Raw genomic sequence first — 23244 nt, 5'->3', positions numbered from 1 at the left:
CAACACACTCTCCCGTTACACACTCCATAACACACTCTTTTGCCTACACTCTCAGGTGTGCACTCCTCCTTTGCACACTCAATCATCGCACACCCTGGTGCACACTTTCTCTCGTACCGCGCACCAGTCGCCCTCGTATACCGCACAATGGACCTTCCGCGAACGCCCGGGTCTCGTCTCTCCCCCAAGCGCGCCAAAAACCTGTTTGCGCCAAACACATTCGCGCCATATTTTCCACTCACCTCGGGGTCCTCCTTCCCCGGCCTTTTCGCCAGCACCTGTAAACCTTTATTGGGGTTAGCAAGCACGGCATCACCGTGTGAATACAAACTTTGTGCGCATTCCATTACCTTCTCCCGTGATTTATTTTCTGCTTCTACCGTCTCTTTGGCCCCAATTATTTCTTTTTCCTCGACGACCACTGGCGCCCATGAAATTTCTTTGTCCAATTCGGTGACCGTCGGCTCTTCTACACCCCGTGTCGTGATTTTCATAGCCCCGGTCAACTTGGCTGTCCTCTGCCCTACTTCGCTCCCCATGCATTCCCCACACTGCTTCACCTCGTCGCGTACCACTGCGACCTCCTTGCTCAACCCGCGCTTAATGTCTTCCCCCATTTCTTTTATTTCTTTCCTCGAAGCCACCCTCATTTGTTCCAATTCCCGGATGGTTTTGTCCCCCAGTTCTTTCAATTGACCACCCAATTTGCTTTCCAATTTTTCCATGTTACACCTGGCTTCATCTCTCTGGGTGTCCATTTTCCCATTTATCTATAATTCAATGTCGAACCCGGGTCGCACAGCGGGCCTGGCTGCCACCGCCACGTGCGAGGCACCGCCATTTTCTTCGCCAGCTACCGCCCCCTCTTCGGCTTCCTCCACTACCAACTGTCTCTCCTGGTCTTGGGTCATCAATTCTACCTCTTCATCTACCCCCACCGGCATTCGACCGCCTTGGCCAGCCATGGTACGAATACAATTTGGCTTTTAACAAACTAAATTTCGTTCGCTCGTAATTTCGAGTGCGTGAAGCGCACTCCAGGTCCAATCCCACTCATCTGACAACAAATTGTTGCGGTTTTGCGAAGCCCATTCCCTTACCAAGGGGAGATTAAGCCCCTTGTTCTCCTTGGGTCTTTGAACCGTGAGACTGAGTCGCCACTTCCGGGCAGACGTGGAAAAGGGTCTCGGGAGAATGCTCGCACGTGCCTTAGTACCCACGCCACCGCAGACGCGGGGATCGAGTCTCGCACGAACCACGCGTAATTGAGTACACCCGAGCAGATGGCGTACCACGTGGTCCGTGCTGTTACCTTGCTATTGGAACCCGATCAGAGCGATCTAATTCGTACCATGCTAAGTCAATGATGGAAGGGACGAAACGGTCGAATCAAAGGAAGAACAGATTTAATTATTATTCACACAATGTACAATGGTAGAAGAAGAGACACAGGACAGTCTTAAGCAGTCGTAACCTCCCCAGACAATGGGCCCACTCACACACACAGGGAGATGAAGGAAGAGTGTTCATGCGCCGAACGCGCCGCCTTTGGTCCTCCAGGAACAGCTCACCCGGCGTGGCCCTATGGTGGTCACCGCACGTATCCCGGCGAAGGCAGGCAGGCAGGCGGGAAAATCCTCGTGGCGCGTATCTCGGCAAAGGCAGGCAGAAGGTAATATACGCGCATCTGTGGCCCGGCACGGCTGTCTTTTACAGCACGATTAATACAACCGCCGCCAAACTGAGTGCTCCGAACTCATAACTCGTAACTCAGCGCTTTCACTCTCGTAACTCAACGGACTTGCCCTGCGCGCATCTCATAACTCCAGCTCATAACTGAGGTGGGGGCTCCGGGCACAGGGTTATATCGTCCCCGCCCTAGCCCGCATAGAATGTTCCAAACTCCGCCTTTTGCCGCAGTGGTAAGTCACTCCCCTCAAGCCCTGATTGGCGGCTCGCGCTTTTGCCTTCCTTCGCCCTTGTTCGACTTGTTCAGGCCTGCCTCGTGGTATTTCGCGCCAAAACCAAAACCATGGAGGCATCGTAAAGGACCTAATTCTCATTATTCTACTCAACGCAAAACTAACACAGGAAAGGTCTACGAATACATTTACTATGAAATAACTGAGCTTTAAACGAGGCTACGTGTTGTAGTGTAACTAAACTAGGAGGGGAAATTAACCTTTATTATAAAAACACAAAACCGCAACAATATATATATATATATATATATATATATATATATATATATATACATACATACATACATACATACATACATACATACATACATACATATATATATATATATATATATATATATATATATATATATATATATATATATATATATATATATATATATATATATATATATATATATATATATATATATATATATATATATATATATATATTGTTGCGGATATGAGGATTGCATTTTTTTTGATTGTGTTGTATTATATTGGAAATGGTGATGAACATTGTTGAATATGGCCCCTCCTGCCTCCAGAGTTGTGTAAAGGTAAAAAGGGCATCCCGGTAGTTAATTCCATGAAACACCACATTGAAGGACACGATAAAACCCTTGTTCAATAGCTTATATCTTATTATGTGTTTTAGGGTAAGGCCTTGTCTTCCATTAAAATAATACTCCATTGCACCGAATCAATTAAGAATAGCTCCCCTTCAATAATTCCATTTCCCAGCCAAACTCTCCATCTGTGGGTAAAGCAGTTCACAAGCGTGGGGTGCACGCCCTCTCATTTCGCTGCGATAGTGAATATGTGCTCCGTGCTCTGTTTGAACAGGAGGGGCGGGGTCGCCAGGGAGAGGCAAGCCCAGGGCGCGCCACGAAGGGCGGGGCTGTTCAGCCCCATGCCCAAATAAGGAGACAAGCCCGTGGGATTACCATACAAGGTCACGAAACAGAGCACGGTGGGGGAGGGCGGTACCGAAACCGAGGAGGGCGTGTCACATCCGCGCTGAAGGTTTGGAGAGAAGGGTGCGACGATCGCTGGGACAAGCTACACCAGAGATACGGCAGATGAGTCCAGGTGCGTAAGAGGGTTGGCAGTCCACCGGGAGAGAGTTCAGAGTTGCACCGGAGTTGCGTGAGAGATATGAAAAGCCTTTGACAAAGAGCCGCTTCAGCCAGCCCCATTTCAACCCGCCGAGTGACCTGCCGGCATGCGCTGTAAAGCCGAATACAAGGAGCTGCCGGTGTGCGCTGTAAAGCCGAATACAAGGAGCTGCCGGCGTGCGCTGTAAAGCCGAATACAAGGAGCTGCCGGCTCCTCGCTTCCCGCCCGGAGTGGACCTGCTCGCTGTGCCCTGTGATTCCACCTGCTCATCCCTCCAAACGATTCCTACCCTTCCATCCATTTGCGTACGTGAGTTTGTTCTGTTCGTGCTGTCCTGGGTAGTAAACTAAGTCAGTATAAGCTAGTAATTTGCACTGTGTTACCTGCTTTTTCATGTCCGCTGTAAATACCCGTGACTGCTCTTTTTGCTTATGTGTGTGTAAATAATAATAAACCCCGTTACTCTTCTGTACGTCTTCTTCTTCCTCTTTGCATTCGTCGTCTTAGTCTTTTCCCGATTGAATAGCGGTGGCGCGATACGGCCAACGTCTGGGTGAATCGGGTGAGTCGGGGAACAACTGTTCGGCCGCGGTGCCTTCGCTCGGCAAACAACATCCATATCCGCGGACCGTAACAATTGGTGTCAGGAGTGTCGGATCGGACCTGAAGCGCGCTTAACGCGCTCAAAATTACGAGCTGCTGGAAATTTGTGTTGTAAAGCAAAACCCGAATTTTGAAATCGCGCCATGGCTGGTCAAGGCGACGGGATGCTGGTGGGAGAGATAGACGGGGTAGAATCAACCCAGGACCTCGGGGAAATGTATATGGAGGAGGTGGTTGAGGAGGTATCAGGCGCGCAATATGGCGTCCTCGCGCACGTGGGTGTAGCGGCACCAAATTTTGCCGCGCCCGCGACCGTAGCAGCGCCACCGGTGGATTTGAACCTTTTTATGATACAAATGAAGGCCCTTATGGACAAGAATAGTGAGCAAATAAGGGACGAAGCGAGGGCTCAGAGTGAGCGGTTGGGAAACCAAATTGTGGGATTGAGGGCTGATAGTGAGCGAATGAGGGACGAAGCGAGGCCTGATAGTGAGCGATTGGGGGGCGAAATGGGGAACCGAAAGGATGCTCAGGGTGAGCAATTGGGGGTAATGAGGGACGAAGCGAGGGGTACCGGTGAGGGATTAGACAAGAAATTTGAGGGATTAGACAAGAAATTTGAGGGGTTAGACAATGGGATAGAGGGGTGAAAAATGGGTTAATGGGGTTAGAAAATAGGATGGAAGACAAATTGCGGGAAATAGGGGAGCAATCCGCCCGGGAAATCGAACAGATGGGGAACCAGATAGAGGAGGTGAAAATCGGGTTAGAAAGTAAATTGGATGCTCAGAGGGATGAATTGGGACAGATGAGGGTGGCATCTACAAAAGAGATGGAGGAGATGAAAGAGGAGATACGACGAGGTGTACGTGAGGAGGTCTCGGGGGTACCCGAGGAGGTAAAGCGAGGTGAAAAGCGTATGGAGGAAGAGGTGAGGAATAATACGGCAAGGTTACAAGGGGGAATAGAGGGTCTGACAAGGGGAGTAGAACAGCTGACAGTGGGACAAAAGGAACTAGTGGACCAAGTGGAAAATAACACTGCAATAATCGGGGGGTTAAAAGCGACACAAAAAGACATTAAGAACGAATTAATAGTGACACAGAAGGAATGTCAGATGGTACATGAGGGGTTGACGAAGAAGTTGGAAGAGGTGACAGAAGTAATGGAGACGAAGGACCGAGAGGTGAGGACGCACATAGAGACGGTCAAAATAGCCTTAGAGGACGAACTTGAGGAGACGCACCGGGAAATAAAAGAGGTGAAGCAAAAATTAGAGGAAGTGGAAGAAGAGGTGAGTGAAATTAAGAAGAGACGGACAGAAACTAAGAGAGAAATACAGGAGGAGGTGATGGAATATGTACAAGGTCGGTGCCCAACCCATAATGTTGTGCTCACTACCCAAATAAAGAGTTTGCAGGTGGTGAAAGAGGTGCGGAGACGAGGTGCCAAGGTGAGTGGCGATATACGAGGAAATGTACATGATGTGAGGGGAGCTTCAGTCGGCTTGGGGATTGATTTGGATCCGGGTGTTCGTGAAAGGCCGTTGGTGAAGTGTGCGACAGGTACGGTGTGCGAAAGAGGAGGTGTGCGAGAATGTCCGACTCTGGAGTGTGTGAGGAAAAAGTGCGCGCCGAGGAGTGAGTGTGCTGTCGAGAGTGCGTCGGTCGTAGCGCGTGTGCGAGGGAGCACATGGAAGCACGTAGTGAGGAGTGTTACAGAGGATGTAACGAGAGAATGTACGCCGGTGGTGAGTGTTACGGAGGAAGTAACAGGAGAGTGTGCGCAAGAGAGTGCGCGAGAAAGGTGTGTAACGGACGGGTGCATGGGGAAAGAGTGCGCTGTCAAGAGTAAGGGAGAATGCACGCCTGTGGTGAGTGTTACGGAGGAAGTAACCGGAGAGTGTGCGCAAGAGAGTGCGCGAGAAAGGTTTGTAACGGACAGGTGCATGGGGAAAGAGTGCGCTGTCAAGAGTAAGGGAGAATGCACGCCTGTGGTGAGTGTTACAGAGGATGTAACGGGAGAGTGTGCGCAAGGGGGTGCGCAAGAAAGGTGTGTAATGGACAGGTGCGTGAGGAAAGAGTGCGCTGTCGAGAGTAAGGGTGAGTGCGCTGTCAAGAGTGGTGGTGAAAGTAGTGAGAGTGACACGGAGCGTGAGTTGGTTGTGACAGGTGAGAGAGGATGTACACCTGGAATGGAAGGATGCACACCTGGAATGGTAGAGCGTGTGTGGGAATGCACACTGGAATTAGTAGTGAGGCACGTGGTTGGGTGTGCGAGTGAGAGCACACCTGTGGTTGTCACAGAGGAGGTGACCGAGGAGGGAGCGCGAAGAGGTGTGTTGGTGAGGTGTGCGAACGATGAGTGTGTGCCAAGGTGTTCGGTGGTCAGGTGTGTGACCAAGTCTGTGAGCGGAATGAGTGTACCTGGGTGTGTAAGAGAAGGTGCAATGACGAGGAGCATGGGAACAGCTGGATATATGAGCAAGGAACGGGCTGCGGGGTGTAAGCATGCAGGTGAGGCATCGACGGTAACCGGGTTAGCGGTTAGAGCGACTTATAGCCGAATCGGGCCCTCGGTGCGTGACGGGTTTCGCGTGCCGCGAGGACCAGCGGGGATCCGAACCACGGCGGGTTCGAAAGGACCGCCGTACGTGATCCACGCTGGGCCGCGCTTGGAACGGCCGCGTCCGTGCTCTGCTAGACGGAACGGGCAGCCCGATAGGAAGGGTCGTCATGGCGACCCCCTTTTGTTGAGGCGTTCCGGCAGGTCGAGATCGGGACATTGGATGGCTCCGTGCCGAGATGGTGCGTGGGATCTCGGCCTGGGTAAACCTCCTTCCCTGCACCGAATGTCGGACGCATCCAGCCGCCGGCACCAAACAGCCCGCATTCATTGCTCGGCTTTACGAAGCCGAGCTTTGGAAGTGAATTGGCGCACCGAGAGGCACTAGTGAGAAGACTGTGATGACTAGGATAGTGTTTTGGCCCCGAAATTAGAAAAACAAAATTTGATGATTGGCAAAGGATTGGCAGAGTGATGATTGGTAATGGTACAGTGATTGGCAGATGATTGGCAAATTTTTGATTGGCTGAAATTTGGTGAGCAAAATTGGTAGTGGAACGTCCCCGATGTGGTGGGATGGCAACTCTTGTCATCCCTCACAGAGGGGGGCAAAGGAGCACTAGATTATGGGGTTTATGGCAGTGAAAACTAGCCCGGGAGGGTTTGGATAATGTGTAGGGCCCTAGAGATTGACATTAGGTAACGTTAAGGTTAGGTAGTGACTGACACCTGTAGTGGGGACGCAGGTAGATTAGTGTGGATGATAATGACGAGGGAGCGCAATAATGTAAGGGGCGACTGGGAAGCGCAACTTTTAGGGGGGAGTAGTTAGATGAGATGATGCCGTGTGAGTGTTGGAGGTGTATAGAAGTGTATTGTGAAAAGTGTGTAAGGGACAGGTGTGATTGCACAGGTGTGCAACTGGACAGGTGTGTGGAGCAGTGTATGAGTGAGTGATAGTGATAGTGATGAGTGTTGTATTGACCGAATGGTCCATGAAGGAAGGAGGGTGCAGGTGGCACCAGGTGTGAGTGCACAGGTGTGCAACAACAGGTATGAGGAACAGGTGTATGGAATAAATGGTTGTTTGGAATATATGGAGTATTGGAATGGATGGTCGTGGAGTGAGTATGGTGGAAACTATGGAGTGGAGTGGATGGTGCGAAGGTGTGAATGGGGGAAGAGTGGACCCCCATCACGAATACCCGGGGCGGGTAGTGTAAGTGTTAGGTAGAGGGTACAGGTAAATTGTGGTTGGATATTGGCATCTGTGGTGCGGGTGAAAGAATGATGTTTGGATGGGTGCATTAGTGTTGTGAAATGGCTGGGCGTGTAGCCTGTTAGTGTGTGTAGTTGGTTTTGGCACTCCACCACTGTGAGGATGTCGGCCAGGTGAGGCCGCAGGTGGGCTCTGGGAGCCGGTAGAGTTGTTGTGGATGGGGCCCCAGGATCCGGAGGACGGACCCGGGTAGCCCAGTGCAGGGGGGCACCGAGGGGTGACAGAGCCAGGAGGGGCCTTCCCCAGTAGATAGGTTAGGGTGAGGAGCTAGGTAAGCTCGGGTGGCAACTGCAGTGGTGGAGGTGTGCAGGTGGGTAGACCTGCTGGGAGAGCTACACGTCTCAGCCCAGAAATTGTGCAAGGGCACCGGGAGATGAATCGGGGGAGTGAGACCCCAAATTGAGAAGCACCACAGTTTGGTCAATGGGAATTGGTTTTTCGAACCCATAGTGTAAGTTGGCCAATGGATTGGCAGGGAAAGACCCCGGGTAGAGTAAAGAGTGTTAAAGTCATTTAGAGGGTAGATAGGATGAAGGATCTCCTCGCACCATCTGCATCCACTCACCTGAGGCGACAGGTACTCCACACCATGCCAGGTTGTTTTGATTATTTTTTATGTGCAAATGTTTTGGATTGTGAGACGCATCATGACGTGGGTGTGACATTGTGCTTGATGTTCCATCTCTTCCTCCTTATGAGGATTGATGACGAATTGGGTGATGGCAAATTTTGGATAGAGGGATTGTGGAGACGAATTTGGAATTGGGGAAATATGGGGAAGACGTGACAGTAGTGACGAATTTGTAAAGGTGTAGATTTTGTAAATATGGGGTAAGGGCAAGGGTAGTGTAGGTGACAGGGGGGTGACGTACGGTAGGGACGAGCTTTCTCACTTCGCTCTCCGTACGCACTTCACCTTGCATTGCCTTATTGATGTGTACCCTTGTGACCTTACCCCTCGCTCATCTGTCTTGTCCCCCTTTTGTCTCCCACATGACCTGAGCGCCACTGGGCGCCGAGGGGAGCGTGCGTGAGTCCGCCATTGTGCGCCCGGAACTCCCAGAACCAGCTGTCTGCATCGATGCACCACATTATGGACCACATGTCTGTGGCCGAGCACCACTTATGGACCCCATGGGTTGGGGCGTGGCCCCTCTGCTGGAACCGGCCATGAAGGCCCGAAATCTTGCTGGCGGACCTGGGCCACAGGGCACCGATGCCCCACAGGTGAACCACACTAGTCGGCCCCTGTGGGCCATAAATAAATAAAAATGGACACGTTGGGTGCAAGTTTTAATACAAATAGGCCGCCAGCAAAGGAAAAGACAACATCTGGAAGAACAAATAATAATAGCCAGCAGAGGGAGCCGAAGAGCAAGAGACCACCTGCAGGGTTAAGGGTTGTTGGTTTATTTTCATTCAGTGAACAATGGTGACTGCACCGATTGATGCTTGAGGGTGTGTTGGTGCGTTTTTGGGTGCTTTCATGGTGCATTGATGCAGAGCAGACTGTCTCCCCCCCAGAAAGAACAATCACAGGTCCTGGGTTAGTCTTGTAAATAAAAGTAGTGTCAATTGTAAATAATGCTCCCCACTGTCAATGTATAGTTTGAAGACCATTCCGCAATTCGGTTAGCTGTGGGCGTGAGTCTGTTAGGCAGGGTGCAATGGAGCAGCGGGACATATTTATCTATGTTTTAAAACTGTCGCACTCAGGGTCAGGTTAAAAGTAGAGGGAACTACACCGACGTGTCACACTAAATTAAAGTTATAGGCCGGGTCGTGCCTAAGAGGAGGAGGGTGCAGTGTTGCGGATATGAGGATTGCATTTTTTTTGATTGTGTTGTATTATATTGGAAATGGTGATGAACATTGTTGAATATGGCCCCTCCTGCCTCCAGAGTTGTGTAAAGGTAAAAAGGGCGTCCCGGTAGTTAATTCCATGAAACACCACATTGAAGGACACGATAAAACCCTTGTTCAGTAGCTTATATCTTATTATGTGTTTTAGGGTAAGGCCTTGTCTTCCATTAAAATAATACTCCATTGCACCGAATCAATTAAGAATAGCTCCCCTTCAATAATTCCATTTCCCAGCCAAACTCTCCATCTGTGGGTAAAGCAGTTCACAAGCGTGGGGTGCACGCCCTCTCATTTCGCTGCGATAGTGAATATGTGCTCCGTGCTCTGTTTGAACAGGAGGGGCGGGGTCGCCAGGGAGAGGCAAGCCCAGGGCGCGCCACGAAGGGCGGGGCTGTTCAGCCCCATGCCCAAATAAGGAAACAAGCCCGTGGCTCGCCACGAGGGGCGTGCCGTCGGCGCCATGCCCAAATAAGGAGACAAGCCCGTGGGATTACCATACAAGGTCACGAAACAGAGCACGGGGGGGGGGGGAGGGCGGTACCGAAACCGAGGAGGGCGTGTCACACCCGCGCTGAAGGTTTGGAGAGAAGGGTGCGACGATCGCTGGGACAAGCTACACCAGAGATACGGCAGATGAGTCCAGGTGCGTAAGAGGGTTGGCAGTCCACCGGGAGAGAGTTCAGAGTTGCACCGGAGTTGCGTGAGAGATACGAAAAGCCTTTGACAAAGAGCCGCTTCAGCCAGCCCCGTTTCAACCCGCTGAGTGACCTGCCGGCGTGCGCTGTAAAGCCGAATACAAGGAGCTGCCGGTGTGCGCTGTAAAGCCGAATACAAGGAGCTGCCGGCTCCTCGCTTCCCGCCCGGAGTGGACCTGATCGCTGTGCCCTGTGATTCCACCTGCTCATCCCTCCAAACGATTCCTACCCTTCCATCCATTTGCGTACGTGAGTTTGTTCTGTTCGTGCTGTCCTGGGTAGTAAACTAAGTCAGTATAAGCTAGTAATTTGCACTGTGTTACCTGCTTTTTCATGTCCGCTGTAAATACCCGTGACTGCTCTTTTTGCTTATGTGTGTGTAAATAATAATAAACCCCGTTACTCTTCTGTACGTCTTCTTCTTCCTCTTTGCATTCGTCGTCTTAGTCTTTTCCCGATTGAATAGCGGTGGCGCGATACGGCCAACGTCTGGGTGAATCGGGTGAGTCGGGGAACAACTGTTCGGCCGCGGTGCCTTCGCTCGGCAAACAACATCCATATCCACAGACCGTAACAATATATATATATATATATATATATATATATATATATATATATATATATATATATATATGTATATATATATGTATATATATATATATATATATATATATACATATATATATACATATATATATATATATATATATATATATATATATATATATATATATATATATATATATATATATATATATATATATATATATATATATATATATATCTCCACACACTAGCCAAAAGCACCCGGCGTTGCCCGGGTTCTTTTAAAATGAATTTACTGCTATAATTCAGCTTTTACTCGTGGCCGTAGAAGATTGACTACTATAATTCAGCTCAGCTTTTAATTGCGAAATGGGCCCAGCCCGGCCGAGGTGGCCTCGACCGGCCTCGCCACCTAGCCTATAACCTTCCCGGGGCCCGTCCCGTCATTTTCTGTTTCAGAGGTTTCCTCCTATCTTTCACCGTTCAGGAGATTAGCACGTGCAGACAAACAAACAAACAAACAAAAACTTTATTATATATATATATATATATATATATATATATATATAATATAGATAGATATACTGTATATATATATACATATAGATTTTTTTTTTAAATGTTTTAATATATATATATATAAAAATTTTTTTTTTTTTTTATGTTGAAGGCTCCTGGACGATATATAATAGTCCTCATTGAGGCCAGGCCTAAATAAAAGTCATTTATATCTCCTATTAATTCATATGCCCACATCTGTTCAGATGAAGAATCACAGCTTGATTGTAAAATGTACATTTTCATTGTCCAAAAAGACACATACTTCATTACATGCACCAGCAAATGGATGGTGGATGAGGGACATTAAGCGATTCTTCTCGCCTCTTAACTAAGGATGCTAAATCAATGTGCATACATCCAATAGCAATCATCATGAAACGGGGCAAACATGTCCGTCCAGCTGTCGGTATATCTTTGTCAGGATTGCTTGCATGGAGAAGAGAGACAAACCCTTTACAGGAGCTTTGGTTGTCTTCACTGGACTAGGCATCGTGATGGGGTTGTAAATGTTGCAGTCATTGCCGACCCAGTTCCGTCTGCACACACACTTTCCTTCCTGGCTGCACAACTGCAAAGAACATGGAAAATATGCAATTGGAATCATATTTCACTTCAATAACACCGCCTTAGATACAAATTATTGTATAAAATGGTACGCCGTTTGTCTGTGTGCGTCACAATTTTGCTCAGAGATGGCTGAACGCATCTTCTTCAAACTTTCAGAGGTTCATCAGTGAGTGCCAGGGAGTGTTTTAGGGGGACATTTTTTATTCTATTTTAATCGTCCTATCGGGCCTAGGCCTTTGTAGTTACGTGAAAGGTAATATTAAATGATCCCCAATCCCATTCCTTAGTGGGTATAGGGAAGTGAATTGGGCCCCGTCAAAAAATAAAGAAATTAATAAATGGTATGCTGTCTTTTGGAGGAGACGCTAAGCCAGTTGTTACATCTGCTAGTACCCAATCGTGACCATTCAAGAGGATAAAATTATTGTGCATAGGTATCGTGATCAAATTGCAAATTTCTGCCCATTGGTCTGGAGTATTACTCATTCCAGATCATCAAAATTAGAATATAGCAAGAAATGCTGAGATTGGTTCTGTGTCTGGTAAATTTAGGGTTCAAGGCAAGGTTCAGCACCCTCTCGCTGAAGAAGATCAATGTCATGTTTAATAAAACAGGCATTTCTCAAGAAAATAATAAAACAAAATAAAAGCTTTTGCTGCTATAATAAAACAAAGTCAAATAAAATCCTCAAAAAAGTGAAAATCCAAAAACGTTCAAGAAATATGACATTGAATCACAGGCACAAAGGCTTGTTCACCCCTCTTCCTGAGCAAATGTCCTCATTGACTGAAGGACAGGAAGTGAAGTTGAGGGTTTGCAAAGATAGGCAGCGATGGTTTTGGCAGACAGAATCTGGTCCACATGGAGTACCGTCTTCAACGTATCCCAGGTCAGAACCATCATCGAGCAACACACGTCCCCCACTGGAATGAATCAAAGAACAATGCATCGAAATTTAGCCTCAAAGCCTGCACAAGACTACACAAGACTACCAACTCTTAAAGTGTACGTGGCATTTACATGACTAGACAATGCAAACATCATGATAACAATAGAAACTCGAACGGCACTCGGTAGAGCACATACCTCCACCAGGTTGAACAGTTTATGTTTTGTATCCCACTGATAGGTCAGATCTGAATCCGGATCTGAACCAAAATGGAATCGCATTGTTCTTGTCACCTAACAACCTCATCCACCATGTTTTGTCATGTCATCCACAACTTTTTGAGATATCGTGCTACTTGCTACATATCATTTTTAGTCCCATCAGTCAATGGTGAAGAATCACTTAATAAAATTAAATAATTATTGTATCCAGATCCGGATTCGGATATTCCCAAAAATCGAATCGATTTGTCTTTGTCGCATACCCAACCTGTCCACCAAGTTACGTCCATAACTTTTTGAGATATCGTGCTACTTGCTACATATTTTTAGTCCCATCAGTCAATGGTGAAGAATCACTTAATAAAATTAAATAATTATTGTATTTAGATCCGGATTCGAATATTCCCAAAAATCGAATCGATTTGTCTTTGTCGCATACCCAACCTGTCCACCAAGTTACGTCCATAACTTTTTGAGATATCGTGCTACTTGCTACATATTTTTAGTCCCATCAGTCAATGGTGAAGAATCACTTAATTAAATTAAATAATTAGTGTATCCAGATCCGGATTTGGTTATTCCCAAAAATCGAATCGATTTGTCTTTGTCACATACCCAACCTGTCCACCAAGTTACGTCCATAACTTTTTGAGATATCGTGCTTTGTATTGCTTTTAGCTTAGAAGAATCAATTCGATTTTGGGGTCAAAGGTCAAAGGTCAAATCTGTAATATGTCTATAACTTAATAATGCACCCGATCACTCAGTGGTGAAGAATCACTTAATTTCTCTGATACAGATCTGGATTTGAATCCTCACCAAAATTGTATCACTTCTTCCTTGTCAAATACCCAACCTGTCCACCAGGTTTTGTACAAATCCATCCACAACTTTTTGAGATATCATGCGATATATTGAGTTATAAACACTAATCTGGGCACTAATTGCCCAAACCCAATCTGTCCTTTAACGGACGTGCTGGGAGACTGCAGTGCGACCGCAGGAGAAAATCCAAGGAGTCCATGTGCAGGAACATTCTTTACATCTCTTACCTCAAGTTGTGTGAACTTGTGAACCAGTGATGGGATTCTGACCAAAGTTGGTGCACTTATGGAGAATGATGTAATGTAAAGATGAACTGATTAGATGTTGGGGTCAAGAGATCAAAGGACAAAGTCTGTAATATGTCTATAACTTGAGACCGGCTGAAGTGATCTAATTCCAACTTAGTACATGTACGCATGATGATGTAAAGATTAAGCAATTCGATTTTGGGGTCAAAGGTCAAATCTGTAATATGTCTATAACTTGCGAACAGCTGAAGTGATCCAATTCAAACTTGGTACAGGTTTGTATAATGTTGTAAAGATTAAGTGATTAGATTTTGGGGTCATCGGTCAAAGTCTGTAATATGTCTATAACTTGAGACCGGCTGAAGTGATCTAATTCCAACTTAGTACATGTACGTATGATGATGTAAAGATGAAGCAATTCGATTTTGGGGTCAAAGGTCAAATCTGTAATATGTCTATAACTTGCGAACAGCTGAAGTGATCGAATTCAAACTTGGTACAGGTTTGTATAATGTTGTAAAGATTAAGTGATTAGATTTTGGGGTCATCGGTCAAAGTCTGTAATATGTCTATAACTTGAGAATGGCTGAAGTGATCTCATTCAAATTTGGTATGGGTATGTATAATGATGTAAAGATTAAGAATTTAGGGTCGATAGGTCAAAGGTCAAAGTCTGTAATAGGTCTATAACTTGAGAATGGCTAAAAGGATCTAATTCAAGCTTAGTACAGGTATGTATAATGATGTAAAGATTAAATGATTCGAATTTAGGGTCGATAGGTCAAAGGTCAAAGTCTGTAATAGGTCTATAACTTGCGAATGGCTAAAAGGATCTAATTCAAACTTGGTACAGATATGTATAATGATGTAAAGATTAAATGATTAGAATTTGGGGTCGATAGGTCAAAGGTCAAAGTCTGTAATAGGTCTATAACTTGGGCACAGCTGAATGGATTTAAATCAAACTTGGTACAAGTATTATAATGATGTAATAATTTGGGCGGAGGCATATCAGTCGACGTCGTAACATCGAAGAGTGCCGTTCTAGTTTCATTTATAATATTGGATTGCAGGCTAAGGGAACCTTTGTTTCATGCTCCCAAAATGCATGGAAGTAATAATGCTCGATTCTAATGTCGCGATAATATTTGATAAATACTCGCGAGATGTCGACCTGGCCCTCGGCGCTTCCTGGTTGGTGAATGAGAAGCGCGCGAGAACGAATGGTCGGAGGGACAGGTGTGCGTGCATTTTTGCTGCTCGAGTGCTTTTGCAAAGTGATATGAATGCGGTTTCAAGGCACATTCGATGTGGATTCTTCATGCGACTGGACGCGGCGACCTGTAAGCGACAAGGCTTACCGCACCATGGATAAAGGTGTGTGAAGCGACTAACTCCAAGGGGTCCCAGGATTACCCACCAAAAATTTCGTTGCGATCGGTTCAGCCGTTTTTGCGGTACCTGGGAACGGACGGACGGATGGACGGACAGACATTTGGTGAATTATAGTAAGATGTATTGACTGAAGTACAGGTTGAGTTGCATGTGTTTGTTGATTGAAAAGCAGATCTCAAGAAGCATTTATACCCCCACACCTGCATATAGGATCCTTAATCCTAGTAAAAAAAATTTAAAATGTCGTCGTCCACAACTTTATAGTGAATTCACAATTAGCTTCCATTTCCTTATCAAGGTACAACTAACTATGTGCTGTTTCTTTCGTTTTAAACAATTCATGAATACATTTTTACTTTCACAAGAGATTTTGTCAAAAGTGTCTGACCTGCACTCCAGCAGATGACCGTGGTGCTGGATGGAGACATGCGTGAGCTCTCCTTGCAGCTCACCGATCTCGGGCTCACGGCTTGTAATTGTGCAAAGAAGATATCCACAGAGTACATTTCTGTAATGGGAGACGGGCCAAACATCTGATAGACAACGGCGTTATGTGGGAAATGGTCTCAGAAGTGACCATAAAGAAACGAGAGTAACATAAGCGATACATTTTTGTGACGTTCAGCAATCGCACTCACTGCTTGTGACACTTGACCCATGATCCTTCACTCTTTCCACAGTTTCCTTTCTCTGTTCCCTCAACGTTCAACTTGTCGTAGCAATGCCTGTCAGCCGATACTCCCTCTGTCAAATTCCACAAACAAATAAATATCAATCATTTAACAGGTCTTAAACATATTTGCTGTAACCCAAACATTTTCGCTGTAACAGGTCTTAAAAATCACTTTTACAAAGAGAAATGAGGACAAATTAACTGGGAAGTACAGCGAATTCCGAGATAAAGTTTCTCATTTTCAGTTGAAGATGTTGATTTGAAGCTGAAGATTTTTCAGAGATAATAAATAAATCTTGTCTTGGAAACAGGTAGTAAACTTGTCAGCAACTCCTCTCCCATTAGGTAGAAGAAATGGGATAAAATATTTTAACTACAGCTTAAAAGTTTGTTGAAGATGAATGATAAATGCTTTGAGAGGTTTAGTACAGTAGAGTCCTGCATTGTAGACTTCCAAATCGAAAAAGAAGGTGATATTTTTGTTCATTTTTGATTTTGTCATTAAATATTCCATGAGCTCACAATGGTATGGAAGGCTTTCATACAGAGCTACATGGAGTATTGCTCCACAGTCTGGGCTGATGCTCCTGTGACCAACCTTGCTCCTCTTGAGTCAGTTGAAAAGGCCTTCTTCACCATTGGTACATCAAAGCAGGAGGAGGATTCCGAATGACTGCCAATCTCTCACAAGTGGCAAAACTTGTGAACTATAGTTAATACAGGCTACATCTGCTCTTGCTCTTCCTGCAACTTGAGTACCTTAACACCCTCCCTCCCCCAAGACACCCCAGGTCACATGTGTTCCACTAGAAACACTTATATGCTCAACATTCGGACAGAAATTTGCGAAACTCCATAGTTTACGAACCATTACCCTCTGACCTCCCATCAGGAACATTCAAGTGTTCAATGAGTCGCTGTAGCATCTGTTCTTTCATCAAGGCAACCACTTCATCTCAAATTATTATTAAAGCCACCTTGGTCTTACACCCTCTGCTCTTCCCGTGGCTTTGTCTCCCTAGATTTCTGCAGGGCACATTCATTCCACCATCAACCCCCTTCTCATTTCATTTTTTCCTAATTTCCCCACATGTGGAGCCAACTTCCACATTCTTTTCAATCTCATTATTCTCTCCAGATCTTCAAGACAGCTGTACACCACCATCTCAGATCATCCCCTCTCCAAAGCCATGCTCTTTTATATCGCTGTTAATCCCAACCCTTCACCCTTCACCCCTTCCCCCTCCCCCCCAACCTCTTTCCAAATTTCCAGACTTTCCATCCTGAGAATTTGCTTCTGTAGCCATCTTGTCCACTCCGTGCATCTATTTTATCCCTCAGCCCTATTGTTGATGCTTCTTCAGTTCAAATTTCGACACAGCTTCTTGTTTCAACCCTGCAATAGAAAGGACTCCCTCTTTCTACTGTTCCTTTTCTGTTGCTTCTTAATCTGTTCCGTGTTCCAGCCCTTCATGAGCCTTAACTTTGTAGACTGTCGGACCTTGACATTCGTTTTACTTACGTACCATTTACCAGCATCACTAATCGGTGCAAGATATCCATTGTGTAAATCTTGCGCCGATCAGCGAAGCTGGTTCATGGTAAGTAAAAAAAGAACTCATATTTTGGATCCAAAATAAAATGAAATTCTAACAAGGACTGGGATGCCAGTACATTTCAAATTATGCAATTTAAACTCAAAGTCTATCTTTGTAAGATAATACAGAATACCATATCATTCCTTCAAGCTTAAAGGTCCACAGACATGTAATTTTTTTTGATGTGATTATATAGAATTTTAAGTAATAAACAAAGAACTAAACGTGCTTTTTCATTCAAATAATTTTTTGAGGCGTTATAGTTTAAAAAGCAAACCTGTCTGGTACCGCCCCTAAAAATAGCAATGTTTGTGACGTCATTATCTGCGTGATTTAATCAATGGCAAGGTTGCCCCAACACGCAACGGATAATGGCCACACAACTCGCTTCAGACCCGTCAGAAAGTGAATTTGACGAAAATTTTTCTCATCACGAATCCTCTGATAGTCAAAATCATTATAAAAACTACCCGCAGCAAAAATATTCCCTCGATGATGTAGTGGGTCACATGGGTAATATTAGAACGGCACTCAGTAGAGAGCATACCTCCACCTTGTGAACAGTTTACGTTTTGTATCCCAGAGTAGACCAGAAAATCGCAATACAGAATCGCATTTAATCAAAATCATCTGTCCATAATTTTTTGAGATATCCTGCTTTGTATCGTTTTTGGCCCAATCTTCCAATGGTGAAGAATCACTTTAAAAATTATACTAGCTGGATCCGGATCTGGATCTTCACCAAAATTGAATCTATTCTTCCTTGTCACACACACAACCTGTCCATCAAGTTTCGTCCAAATCCATCCATAACTTTTTGAGATATCCTGCTATATGTTGGTTTTAGTCCTTTCCCTCAATGGTGAAGAATCACTTAAAAAATTAAATAATTCTCATATCCGAATCCATATTCAGATCTACACAAAAATCGAATTGATTCTTCCTTGTCACACACATAACCTGTCCACAAAGTTTCGTCCAAATCCGTCGATAACTTTTTGAGATATCCTGCTGTGTATCGTTTTTGGCCCAATCTCCCAATGGTAAAGAATCACTTAAAAAATTATAGTAGCCGGATTCGAAACCGGATATTCACCAAAATCTAATGATTTCGTCCTTGTCACATAACGTCCGTCTAACGTCCTGCCAAATTTCGTCCGAATCCGTCCACAACTTTTTGAGATATTTTGTTCACGAACAAACAAACAAACAAACAGGACAGGAACAAAACAAGACGGGTGAAAACATAACCTCCATCAATCTTTGGTAGCAAAGGTAAAAATCACTGTTTTTTGGGGGTGGGGCCAATCGAGCGTAAAAGGACACATAAAAACATTAATATCTTCCTTCGAAGATAATTATTTAAAAAAATAACAACGATTAAGTGTTAAGTGAAGCCATATCTATTAATTAAATCAAACACGATTTTCTGTCTGTGGCCCTTTAAACTCTTAGCTGTTAAAACGGCAACTATTTCTGGGATTTTAGACTCGCTTTGAGAATCACGCAAGATCGAAGCAAAAAAATGTTTTTTTTCAATAAAGTAACATGACACTCATGGAAAAAGAGTGAGCTAACCTCTTGGAAAGGTTTACAGTATTGTTTTTATTTGTAAGCGTTTTTAATGAAACTGTAATGATGTGCTTCGAATTCAATTTTTTTTAAATTTCCCCTTATGAATCACGAACATCCGTGAACCTATCCCCCTTTTCCCCATTGAAACAATGACCCAATATTCACGGATTCCTCATTTGCAGCAATTTTCAAGAACATATTCCCTACAAATGTCTGGGTCCGAGAGTACAGGAAAAGGATTATATTATTAAAAAGGAAGCATTATAACCAGACTTGGTGGCGTAATGGATTAGACTTTAGAGCATCCGCTCTGAGTTTGAGAGGTTGGCCGTTCATACCCGATCCCGGTTGAGTCATACCAAAGACTTTTAACATGGTACGTGATGCTTCCTAATTTGAAGCTCAGCATTTTAAAAGGATGAGTATTAACAACCGTAGGTTGGCAACCATTGCACTGGCTTGGAGTGAATTGCCTCATCCTGCTTGTAAGGGAACTCATACACATATTGTCAACTATGAATTCCTGTCAGTAATCATGTACATATTACATAACCACTATGACAGCAAATCCCAATACAAAGCGTATATGCTGTAACTCTTGCAGGTGTTATTAGAGTCTTATGGGGAACAAAGAATGCAATAAAGCAATATAAATATTATGATTATTGTCTAAAAGATAGCAAACCTAAAACAAACAAAACTAGAGCAATGCGACTGTCGCCAATATGCCTCCGCATAGTCCCACAACGGGTAGATGCCATCATTCACTGTGCTAAAAATAAACAAGTTTGATTTAAATCCCTTCAGATGTTCTCAAGTATCACATTTTTACCAGACATGACAGGTTTCACATCGATCGGTGAAGCAGTTTCAGAGAAGGGATTTTTTTTTTCATATCGGCTTTCAAGCTAATACGGCTGCCATACCACATGACATATGACATTAAAAATGTACACTCTGCATATGTATGGGTAGGGGATCATGTTTGTGAAGTTTCATGTTTATCGGATAAGGTTCGTTTTTCTATCCAAGATGGCTGCCAAACCACGTAACCTACGACATCATTTTCAAACCATATGCAACAGTGCTGTTAGATGTTATTTGTAAAATTTTGCATCGATCGGGTGAGCGATTTCAGAGATATAATTATTTAATATTTCCCTTAGATCCAATATGGCTGCCAAACCATGTGACCTATGTCATAAATTTAATATTTCAATACAAATGGGTCATAGATCATGTGCATGCAATTTCAGATATTTAGGATAAGGAATTCAATTAAAACATTTTTGGCTGGTATCGCACTTCATCTATGATGTCATCATTATCATGCTTTTGTTCCCCATAGGGAGTACTTGACAATGTGCCAAGTTTCAAATTTTTCCATTCAGTGGTTTCATTGAAATAATTTTTTAATTATTTGCTTTTAATCCAAGATGGTTGCCATACCAGGTTACCTATGACATCACAATCATAAAAACATTCTGCATGGGTGTTACTCCTACCCTGAAAGTTTCGTCTCAATTGGACATATGGTTGCTGAGAAAAATGAGGTTTAGCCTGTACGGACGGAAGGATGGGAGGACGGAAGGACAACCCAAAAACATAATGCCTCCGGCAACTTCGTCCCGAAAACATAATCCCTTCTCTGAAACTGCTTCACCGATCAATGTGAGACCTGTCATGTCTGGTAAAAATGTGATACTTGAGAACAACGTTTAAGTTCGCTTTCAGTCATTGATATTATATCAATATAGAAATTATCATGGTTTAAACAGAACACCTTGAGTGCCAGCCAGAAACCTGCTGTGACAGGGATTCACTTCAGGGTCCAAAATGCAGATTTCTAACCACAAATGCACCAAACGGTGTTGATAAATTGAGCTTCTGCCATCTTTTTCAGTTGTGATTTTTTTTTTGAATTCCCAAACATCTCTAGATCACTTATTTTCTCCTCATGCACATGTAATATCTTTCTCTTTCTCCTTCTCCTCCAGAGATGTAAAGAGGATGCCACTTAAAGCATCAACTTTGATAATGATGAAATAAATAAAAAATTCAACCCATTTGGTCTTATAAAATCAAACACAAAATATTGAACAAACATGAACCACAATTGAATATGGTAGTTCAGGAAGTAAAGAAGTCTATCATTAGCATTGGAAAAGCTTTCACAATCTGTTTGAGACAAATGCATTCAAAGAGAGGTGCACACACAATAGACAGTAAGGCAATGGAAAGCAAATGCACAAGGAACGTCGTTTACTTACTCGAACCCCAGAGTGCCTTACATTGCCTTTCCCTTGTTTTGCAAACCCCTCTGTAGCACTTTCCCTGAAATAACACAAAAAATTAATCCATCAAAGTTTCCAAAACAAGATGGCATGGCATAAAGTATGGTATAACAATTTAAATCAGTACATGGCTCGAAACAAGTTAAAACTGAACATTAAGCAGAAATCCAAAAATATTTAATTTAAAATACAAGACAACAAACACAACATAATAAGATTAACCGAAGATTTTCGTGCTGTACTCCTCAAGGTAAATCACAGCAAGAGAAAGAAGGAAGTGGAAGAGCGTGCATATATAAGCATGTCTATGTAAGATCGACACCGATTGGTTCATCGGTCATGACGTAATTGGTAATCTGAACACCCATTGGTTGACTCAGTCACCACTATATTAGCTGGAGCAGAGTTGAGAGTGATGAGTGATGACTCACCATTTGCACTAATACCTTGGAGGAAGGGAGGACGGGTTCCCCCAAAGGCGAGGACTCACCATTTACAGACATACTACCATGGACAGGGGTCAGGCAACACCTTTAATCTTTCCATGTTTAAATAGAATGAGAGAGTACAAATTCCTTTTCACGACACAATATAGGGTCCGTGGAATGGATGAAAATGAAGCATTTTGATCATATGCTTTAATTAGTCAGTGAGAGGTTATCGTGGTTCCAAAGCAAGGCATGTTGGAATGGGCCAAAATAAATTGCGGCTTAAAAACCGAGCGATGTGACAGAGGACTGACCAAGATGGTTGTTTTTTTTGTTATGGGCATCCCCTAAATGATCTTCAAAAAGGGTGTTTAAACACACCCAAACACCCAGTTTTCATTCATGCACTCACTTGGAGTTTGATAAGTATGCGTGGAAAGTTTGACGCTGCTATGTGTCATGGTTTTGCATTTATGGAGGAGACACATTGACTGACTGACTGATTGACTGACAGATGGACACACACACTCTTTTATTATTATAAGTTATAACATGATGGGCAAAATGATGCCACTACAAATACAATAATAATTATTACCGACTTAATCCTAACATTTGCTATATACAGTCATGGCCAAAAATAACGGCAACCTGGCACTTTTTTCGAATAACTCACAATTTTCTCTAAAATAAGTTGAAATTGACAAAAGCATTTGGTCTCCACAATTCTTTATTTCACTGTTAATATTACAGAACTTTTGTTTTTGATTCAGAACTTAATATATCCTTTTAAATCAGAAAATAAAAATAAATATCATTGACAAAATTGTTGACACCCTCGACTTAATATTTGGTAGCACAGACTTTGGACAAAATATCTACAGTCAAGCGCTTCGTATACCCATGAATGAGCTTCCTACACCTCTCCACTGGCAGATTGGCACACTCTCCTTGTGCAAACTGCTCCAGTTATCCCAGATTTGAAGGGTGCCTTCTCCCAACTGCTGTTTTCAGATCTCCCCACAGGTGTTCAATGGGATTTAGATCTGGACTCATTGCTGGCCACTTCAGAACAGTCCAGCGTTTTGTCTTGAACCATTCATGTGTGCTTTTTGAAGTGTGTTTGGGGTCATTGTACAGCTGCAAGACCCATGACCTTCGACGGACACCCAGCTTTGTACCTGGGTAGATCATTGCGCTCCAAAATGCCTTGGTAATCTCCTGATTTCATGTCATGCACACGTGCAAGTTACCCAGTGCCAGAGGCAGCACAGCAACCACAAAACGTCACTAAGCCTCCTCCATGATTGACTGTAGGGAAGGTGTTATTTTCTT

The 23244-nt window shown here is 44.1% G+C and overlaps 1 protein-coding gene across 1 annotated transcript in view; it reads right to left on the bottom strand.

Moving 5' to 3' along the window:
* ADAM11 (ADAM metallopeptidase domain 11) overlaps window positions 1–23244 on the bottom strand; it is a 168411-nt gene that overhangs the window by 44673 nt on the left and 100494 nt on the right. The window contains exons 21-25 of the mRNA XM_068120641.2: window positions 21458–21521; window positions 15980–16085; window positions 15730–15849; window positions 12521–12686; window positions 11646–11763 (exon numbers count right to left, since the gene is read on the bottom strand). Coding sequence (XP_067976742.2) covers window positions 11646–11763; window positions 12521–12686; window positions 15730–15849; window positions 15980–16085; window positions 21458–21521 — 574 coding nt within the window. The remainder of the gene's footprint in view (window positions 1–11645; window positions 11764–12520; window positions 12687–15729; window positions 15850–15979; window positions 16086–21457; window positions 21522–23244) is intronic.

Source organism: Myxine glutinosa, chromosome 6 (assembly GCF_964187855.1).
Source record: "Myxine glutinosa chromosome 6, kmMyxGlut1.1, whole genome shotgun sequence".
Taxonomy (NCBI): Eukaryota; Metazoa; Chordata; class Myxini; order Myxiniformes; family Myxinidae; genus Myxine; species Myxine glutinosa.
The sequence above is the reverse complement of the archived record's forward strand: the minus strand, read 5'-3'. Positions and strand labels throughout refer to the sequence as shown.